At 58.6% G+C, this 8,538-nt stretch overlaps 1 protein-coding gene across 1 annotated transcript in view; it reads right to left on the bottom strand.

Annotated features, from left to right (window-relative positions):
- Positions 1-2,903: 2,903 nt before the first annotated feature.
- Positions 2,904-8,538, bottom strand: part of MRC2 (mannose receptor, C type 2) — a 66,807-nt gene continuing 61,172 nt past the window's right edge. The window contains exons 21-30 of the mRNA XM_011947913.1: positions 8,088-8,202; positions 7,827-7,990; positions 7,528-7,636; positions 6,728-6,966; positions 6,425-6,593; positions 6,178-6,327; positions 5,732-5,851; positions 5,364-5,543; positions 4,360-4,386; positions 2,904-4,267 (exon numbers count right to left, since the gene is read on the bottom strand). Of these exons, the coding sequence (XP_011803303.1) occupies positions 4,047-4,267; positions 4,360-4,386; positions 5,364-5,543; positions 5,732-5,851; positions 6,178-6,327; positions 6,425-6,593; positions 6,728-6,966; positions 7,528-7,636; positions 7,827-7,990; positions 8,088-8,202 (1,494 nt within the window). The 3' untranslated portion in view covers positions 2,904-4,046. The remainder of the gene's footprint in view (positions 4,268-4,359; positions 4,387-5,363; positions 5,544-5,731; positions 5,852-6,177; positions 6,328-6,424; positions 6,594-6,727; positions 6,967-7,527; positions 7,637-7,826; positions 7,991-8,087; positions 8,203-8,538) is intronic.

Below are 8,538 nucleotides of genomic sequence, written 5' to 3'. Positions count from 1 at the left end.
TGGCTCACCGCAAGCTCCATGTTTGCCAGGATGGTCTTGATCTCCTGACCTGGTGATCCACCTGTCTTGGCCTCCCAAAGTGCTGGGATTACAGGCGTGAGCCACCACGCCCAGCCTAGTGTTACAGCTCTTAAAGGTGGCACAGACCCAAAGAGTGAGGAGCAACAGCAAGATTTATTGTGAAGAATGAAAGAAAAAAGCTTCCACAGAGTGGAAGAGGACCTGACTGGGTTGCTCCCGGGGGTGGGGTGTGTGTGTGTGGGCAGGGGAGACATAGCTTTTATTCCCTTATTTGTCCCTGCCCATGTCCTGCTGATTGGTCCACTTTACAGAGTGCTGATAGGTCCATTTTAGAAACCTCTAACCAGCTACAGAGCACTGATTGGCGTGTTTTTACAGAGCACTGATTGGTGCATTTTACAAACCTCTAGCTAGCTACGGAGCACCAATTGGTACGTTTTTACAGAGTGCTGATTGGAGTATTTTACAAACCTCTTGAAAGAAAAGTTCTCCAAGTCCCTGCTTCACCCAGGAGGTTCAGCTGGCTTCACCTCTTACTGTGGCCAGTGGCCCTTAACTCACAAAGGGAGCTGTTCGGGCTGTAGGGTTAAACAGCGACTCACTCCTGGGTGAACCTCCCACGGGACTGGGGCTCCCTCGCCTTAGTGACTAGGCCCCCTCCATGGGTCCTGCCGCTACTGGCAGAGAGGGTTGCTGGAGGGGGTCCCCTGGGCTCCACCGTAGTCCTGGACTCAGACCAGCAGCTCATGGGTTCTCCCTAGGGCTCCTGCCTCAGGAAAGGGCACCCCATTAACCCTGCAGTCCAGGCAGGAAGCTTGGAGTGCTTCTTGACTCCCATTGCCTTTCCCCAGGCAGATCCCATCCCCAGCAAGGGCACCCGCCATCCCTTCAGTAAAATCTGGCATTCGTTTGCTTTCACAAAGAAACACTGGAAAGACAGGAAACTGACAGGGAAGGAGGGTACAGGCTGGAGGGGGACAGGCAGGGGCAGGACTTGCTCAACATCTATCTTGGGATATCATTTAGGTTTGAATTGCGTGACTGCATTCATTGTCCATTCATAAAAGTGGAAACTTATTTTAAATATGAACAGGGCAAAACACACACACAGAATCTGACCACTGCTGCAGTCCTGATCCCAACAAACCACCGTCTTGTTGTGCCTGATTTATTACAAGAGCTTCCGCACCAGCCTTCCTGCTTTCACTCCCCCGTTTCCCATCCATTGTCTGTTTCTCATCTCCTAGCCAGAATGATCTTGTTAAAAGGTCAGCCCGATTAGCCATTCCCACTGACTTCCCACTATCCTGAAAATAATGCTATATTCTACCACTGCCTTCAAGGCCTTGGACAATCCGGCCCTGCCTCTGACTCCTCTCAGCCCCAGCCCATCTTGCCTCCTTGCTGGTCCCCTAAAGCACCAGAGACGTCCCTCTAGCCCTGGCCCAGATTTTTTTTTTTTTTTTTTTGAGACGGAGTCTTGCTCTGTCACCCAGGCTGGAGTGGAGTGGTGCGATCTCGGCTCACTGCAAGCTCCGCCTACCGGGTTCACACCATTCTCCTGCCTCAACCTCCTGAGTAGCTGGGACTTCAGACTCCTGCCACCACGCCCGGCTAATTTTTTTGTATTTTTAGTAGAGATGGGGTTTCACCGTGTTAGCCAGGATGGTCTCGATCTCCTGACCTCGTGATCCGCCCGCCTCAGCCTCCCAAAGTGCAGGATTACAGGCGTGAGCCACCGCGCCCAGTCTGGCCCAGATATTTTTATTGCTCACTCCCCCACCTCCTTCAGGCTGCAGTCAATCACAGTCCCTCTAGTGAGACTCTCCCCAGCCACACAGGCCACACCAGCAGCTTCCCCCTGGTTCGCCCGACTGGCGTTGGTAAACCTTCCTTTGCTGGCATCTGCAGCTCAAATACCAGCTGAATGAACCAGCAGATGAGTAAAGGTCCTGCTGTTGATTCTGCCTCCTGTGGTTTCAGAGCCCAGGCTTCCTAAGGACACATGTGAACTTTCAGGCCGTTAGAGAGCAGGTGTGATGGCTGCCTTATAAGGACGGTGATGTGGAGCCCCCACCCAGGGCCGGCCTGGAGACATCAAGTGTCCGCAGCCTAGAAACGTCAGTAACGCCTAGTGCTTACAGAGCCCAGAGACACTGTTCTAAGTGCTCTGCACAGATGATCTCCCTTGATCCTCACATATCCTTTTTTTTTTTTTTTTTTTTTGAGACGGAGTCTCGCTCTGTCACCCGGACTGGAGTGCAGTGGCCGGATCTCAGCTCACTCACTGCAAGCTCCGCCTCCCAGGTTTACGCCATTCTCCTGCCTCAGCCTCCGGAGTAGCTGGGACTACAGGCGCCCGCCACCTCGTCCGGCTAGTTTTTGTATTTTTAGTAGAGACAGGGTTTCACCGTGTTAGCCAGGATGGTCTCGATCTCCTGACCTCGTGATCCGCCCGTCTTGGCCTCCCAAAGTGCTGGGATTACAGGCTTGAGCCACCGCGCCCGGCCTGATCCTCACATATCCTTAAAACAACCCTAGGAGGTGGGTCCGGTTCTCCCCACTGTGCACATGTTGAGAGGTGTGCTAAGTTGCCCAAGCTTGCACGGCTGGCTGCTCAGCAGCAGATGGCCTGGCTCCTGAGTTCTCACCCACATTCGAGCCCCCAGGAACAGAGAGAGGGAGGCGCAGGCCCAGAGGGGTGAGCTCCTGAAGATCGGGGTGCGGGGGTGGGGGGGTGGTGAGAGTGTCCCCTAGAGGCCCAAAGACAGAAGCAAAATGGCCAGCTGCAGAAAACACGTGTGGTACAAGCTCCAAAACGACAGTTATCTCCAAAGGGACGGACGTGAAGAAGCAGGCTCACCACAGGACAAGGCAGAACCTTCTCTTTCAAGCCTCTTAAAGGTGTTTTATTTGTTTACTTTTCTTTTTCCCTTTTAAAAACAATAATGACACATTGAAAAAATCAACTACAGAGAAAGGGCCATGTCTTCGAGTCCATGTTCACATTGTCCCATGCTGTCACACCAGGATGGGCCGCATAATTCGTCCTGGCTGCGACTGTGGCCTCTTGGAAGGGTACTGGGCCACTCCAGGGCTCGGGTGCTGCTCCTCCTGGATCCACTAGAGGGTGGGAACTCCGGGCCCTCCCAGACTCCTGCTCCTCTGGGGCCCCCAGGACTCTGGCAACCCCTTCCCTTGCTCCAAACCAGAGCCAGGAGCTGGAGATGTTAGGGAACTTATTTTGGTCCCCACAGGGGACTCTTCCAGGGCAAAGCCCTCCCCCCCCTGCTCCTGGGCAGGAGATGACACCCCAGCCCAGCTCCCACCCTGGGAGGTTGGGGTGTCTCTCCCCAGTCTTGTCTCCAGCCCAACAGACACCACACCCGTGCCCTGGTTCTCAGGCCCGACCCACCTAGGCCCCTCCTGCCAGGCCCCACAGCGCCCCCAGCAGGAACAGGAGTGAGGGATGCTCAGCCCTTCAGCTGACCCTCACCAGGAACAACAGGGCTCCCCAGTCCCCAGGGCCCGGCTCAGAAGGAAGGGGTGGGGGAGAAGGAGTGGGAGGGAGCAGGGTGAGGGGCACAGAGCTGAGGCTGCCAGGTGGGAAGAGAGATGCAACAGATGTGCCCAAGGGGACAGGGGAGGCTCCTCAGGCTCTGCAAAGAAGGGGATCCTGGGGCGCATATCAACAGGCCTGGGCCGGGGGCTCTGGGGAGAAAGAGGCTCTCGTTCCCCCTCCCATCCTACCTCTGGTTACTGTGGGGGCACAGGCCCAGGTGACAAGACCTCAGGCCCCCCCAGAAAGGGAAACGCCACGCTGCACTCAGCTGGGTCTCAGCCCAGCCCTCGTGGGAGGGTGGCACCCCACCAGTCCAGGCCCTGCCCAGCTCCGGTTCCCAACAGCGACTCCCAAGGGCACCCTTCCATAGGCCAACTGGACAGGCAGCTGGTGGGGGGCCAGACTGACCTAGGGCCCCAGCTCCCCAGCTCCTCCCGCCCTGGCCCTGCCCACGCGCCTGGCTCTATTCTTGCTGCTCATTCATTTCCATGTCTGACACCAGGATGTTCTTCTCAGTGGCCTCGGTGGGGCTGGAGCTGCTGCGGCTGTAGCGGGCACCCTCAAAGGCCCCGCGCTCAATGCTCTGGCGCCTCCGGTAAAGGATGAGGGCCGCAGTCAGCAAGGCCAGGAGCAGCAGCACTGCCATCAGCACTACCACCAGGGCCGCCGGGTTCTCTGGAAGCGCTGCCAAGGCAAGTGGGCATGAAAGGTCAGGTGGGCATTAGGCCCGGCAGCGCTTCCTGCCTGCCCACCCGGAGGTATTGCCTTTCACTCACCTGATGGGGAGAAGCTGCTCTGCTCAGCTGTGGGCAAGAGGAGGAGGCCAGTTAAGAACAGCAGTGATCACCGTAATAATCACTTAAGTAAGCGTAGAAAGCACATAGGCCTGGGCCGGGAGGTCTGGGGAGAAAGAGGCTCTAGTTCCCCCTCCCATCCTACCTCTGGTTACTGTGGGGGCACAGGCCCAAGTGACAGGACTTCAGGTTCCCCCAGAAAGGGAAAACGCCACGCTGTACTCAGCTGGGTCTCAGCCCAGCCCTCGTGAGAGGCCTGGATGTCAGCCCCTTCCCTAACTCACCTCATCTTCACTAGCACTCTAGGAGGTCAGGACTTTTTTCTTTTTTTTTTTTTTTTGAGACAGGTCTCGTTCTGTCGCCCAGGCTGGAGTGCAGTGGTGCGATCTCGGCTCACTGCAGCCTCCGCCTCCAGGGTTCAAGCAATTCACATGCCTCAGCCTCCCAAGTAGCTGGGACTACAGGCATGTGCTACCACGCCTGGCTAATTTTTATACTTTTTGGTAGAGATGGGGTTTCACCATGTTGACCAGGCTGGTCTTGAACTCCTTGACCTCAAGTGACCCGCCCACCTCAGCCTCCCAAAGTGCTGGGATTACAGGCGTTGAGCCACCGCACCAGTCTGGGACTACCATTCTTCCCATTTTACATATGAGGAAACTGAGGCCACAGATTCTGCCCACGGTCACACCATTGATAAGTGACATGGCCAGGACTTGAACTCTGTCCATGCCCTTGACCATTACAAAGTGACAGGGGGTTGCTGACCCCCTGAGCCTTGTGGTCTAGTTTGGATGATAAGCTTCAGGTCCAGTCCGTCCCACAGACTAATTTATCCTGGGGGGTCCCAGCTGCCCCTATTCTGGTCTGTTCAGGCCTTCCCATCGGCTGTGTCCCCTGCAGATTGTGTAGCAGCCCCCAGCCCCAGCCCAGGACGCATGGCACGGGGTGGAAGGGGGCTGAGCGTGGGCCTGCCCGGCGCTCACCACGAGGAAGCTTGCAGACGACGCCCATGGTGACGTTGGTGCAAGCGCCGGGGCGCCATAGCCCGCTGTTGCTCTGGATCCAGTAGCAGCTGTTGTGGCTCAGCATGCTGGGGCCTAAGCCGGGGGGCCCCCAGTTGGAGTAGTTCACAGCTGTGTTGTCCTGCCAGACCAGGGTGCCTCCTGCAGGAAAGAAGGCACTGAGGGAGCAGGGACAAGATGGGGCAGGAGTAGGTGGCAGAGAGCAGGCCTGTTCTAGAACCAACTCCCCCTCCCCTGACTAAGCCCCAGGGCAAGGCTCAGGGCAGAGTGGAGGGCAGCCCCCTATAGCCCGAGGCCTGATCTCCCCACCACACACACAGGGCACCCACCTTTAGGGTTGAAGTTCATGCCCAGCCAGGCGCCCCGACTCTGGCCCTCATAGCTCTGCAGGTGCTCCCAGACAAACACGTTCTCCATCTCATCCAGAATAGACAGGACTGCCCCGCCCGCTGGAGGCAAGGACGGCCCACATCAGGGCGGATGGGTGTCCGGGGCACAGAGCACCCCCAGAGCTGCCCCAGCCCTCTTCTCTGCAGCCTGAGTGGAGGATGGTGTGGAGTCTGTGGATTCATGCGTGTGTGTGCACGTGTGCGAGTGCGTGGGGGGCAGCATATGCACATAGTGTCATGTATGGTCCCTGCATGTGAGAACACGAGGGCGTCTTCTGCAAGTGCTGATGGGGAGAAAGCAGCGTGGGGATGTACTCATGGATCTGAGTGCCCACGACAGGAGGTGCCACTGCCTGCCATGTGTGGGCTCTGGCCTGGTCACCCACCTCTCTGGCAGCGCTGTCTCGCCTCCTTGTGGCCCAGCAGCAGCTCCATGTGGAAGGAGTAGCAGTGCTCCCGGAAGGGGATCCACGCAGAGTCTGCCAGCCCCTGGGGACAGCTGCCATGGTAGCTTATTCTTCGGGGAGGAGGGGGCCCTGTGGGGGTACAGGATTAGGAAGTGGCCCAGCACCCTCCCCGGGGCCACCAACACCTTGCCCACACCCCGCCCTGGCAGGTGTTAGCAGCACTCACCACTGCTAACCCCGCACACAGCCCCTTGCAGCTTGGTGTCACAGCTGGTGGTGTGCCAGGCCCCGTCCACATCCACGTAGGTACAGCCCCCCGGCTGCTGGGGCTCCCCGTCCTGCCAGCCCACATAGTTCAGCGGCTCCTCTGAGACCCAGGAGTACTGCCGAGAGCCCTGGGCATGGGGGGCCATGGGGTGGGAGGAAGGGAATAGTCAGAATGGGATGCGGATAAGGCGGGGGGCAGGAAGGGGCAGGGAGGGGAACCCGGGCAAGGCTGGGGCCCAGGGCAAGAGCGTCAGGAGCCCACCTCCTCGCCAGCCAGCCCGATCCAGAGCGGTGTGCGCAGCCCTCGGGCAGCCTGCGTGAGGAAGGCCTGGGTGTAGGGGTCAGGCACGTAGGCCAGGCTGGCATTGCGGCTCTCGCACAGCAGGAGGGCATCGTGCCAGCGCAGGGGCTTCTGAAGCAGCCGGAAGGTGCCGTTGAGGTAGGAGAGCTCAGTGCCCGGGGCGGGGGGCAGCGCTGCTGGGGACGGGCTCAGGGAGGGGTCTACAGGGAAGGGGTCAGGGTTCAGGCTGAGCTCTGCTTCCCTCACCCCATTCCCAGGCACAAGGCCAGGAGAAGGCCGGACACCAGGCAAAGACCAGGTCTCCACCAGGCTCCGCGCTTGGCCCAGACCAAGGCTCGGTAGGTGTCAGCCCCGTTATTATTAATAATACTTGTTTGCTAACAAATGGACAGGGAGGCGAGGGCCTTGACCTCCTCCTACCCAAGGAACCCAGGGCGGAGGCCACCTACGCATGGAGCTAGAGGTGTCTTGGACCTGCAACGTCAAGGTCCTTGATGCCACACATGCCAGCACTTCATGCAGCCTAGCATCTAGCTTTCCCCCCGACCCAACGAGCCCTCCATACCCCCAAATCTTCCTCCTGAGACCCATGGGTGCTACTGCCTTTCCATTGTATTGGCACCTTGCCTTTCTGCCCATCTGCTTCCAAAGCAGAGCCCCGCTCTGCCAGGGACCATGATTCCTTCCTCCTGGCATGGCCCCAGCATCCAGCCCAGTGCCAGGGCCCCACTGGGGTTTCCCAGGTAACTGGTGACACATACCCGTGCCCTTCTGGCAGATGAACCCATGGGTCTCCTCCGTGCAGCTTCGATCGTCCCAGCGGCCAGTGAAGTGGGCTGAGGGACTGTGCAGGACCACTGCACAGCTGGTCTGAGGGGAGGGAGCTGCTCAGAGGAGCCCCAGCAGCTGCCCCCCTGTGCTACTGCCCCCAAAAGGCTACAGTGTGACCAAAGAGGCTGGAAGAAGGGAGACCCCAGGGCAAGGGGAGACACTGGGGCAAAGGCAGCCCCACAGGTTTAGGGCAGTGGGGTGCGGAGGGGAACACGGAGGGCATCCTCACCGGTTTGTTGCCGCTGGGAGCAGGGCTAGGGCCAGAGGGCTCCCCAGGTGCCCAGTTGGCATACATCAGAGGCTCCTGCTCCACCCACTGGAAGTCCCTCTGCGAGGCGTGGAGGCCAATCCAAAGGTCAAAGGTCACATTGGGCAGGCTGGCTGTGATGAACGCTACAGTCCCCAGAAGACGGTTGTGAGTGACTCTGCTATAGCTATTTGTGGGGACAGCGTCAGAGGATACTGGAGGCTCTCCATAGGCTGGCCCTACCTTGCTCTAAGGGGTTTGTGATGGTGACCAGCTGGGCCTCTTGCTGTTCACAGGAGAACTGTGCCTCTGACCACTTCACCCGGCTCTGGGGGTCCTGGCCCTGGACCTGGAAACACTGTGGGGCAGAGGTGGGGATGTAATGGCCAGCCCCACCCTCCCATCCACAAACCCAGAAAGGCCACTGTGTGCCCCTCAGCAGCAGGTCCTGGGGGGTCTTCAAGGGCCGGGAGAGAACAGTATCTGAGAACCAGGACAGCTGGCTCTCCTTGGAGCAGCCTCCAGCACTCTCCCAGCTTGGCACTGCAGATTCACACACACCTGCCCACACTCCAGGGAATCTTTAAATGGGAAGATTTCTTTGGGCCATCAAAGGCTATGACAACAGTGCCTGGGCCAAGCACTGGGAAGACGGGGACAAGGATTTGTCTTGCTTTCTGCTAAACACCCTTCC

This window comes from Colobus angolensis, unplaced genomic scaffold (assembly GCF_000951035.1).
Source record: "Colobus angolensis palliatus isolate OR3802 unplaced genomic scaffold, Cang.pa_1.0 Scaffold271, whole genome shotgun sequence".
In the NCBI taxonomy this organism is placed as follows: Eukaryota; Metazoa; Chordata; class Mammalia; order Primates; family Cercopithecidae; genus Colobus; species Colobus angolensis.
This window is presented reverse-complemented; position numbering and strand designations above follow the sequence as displayed.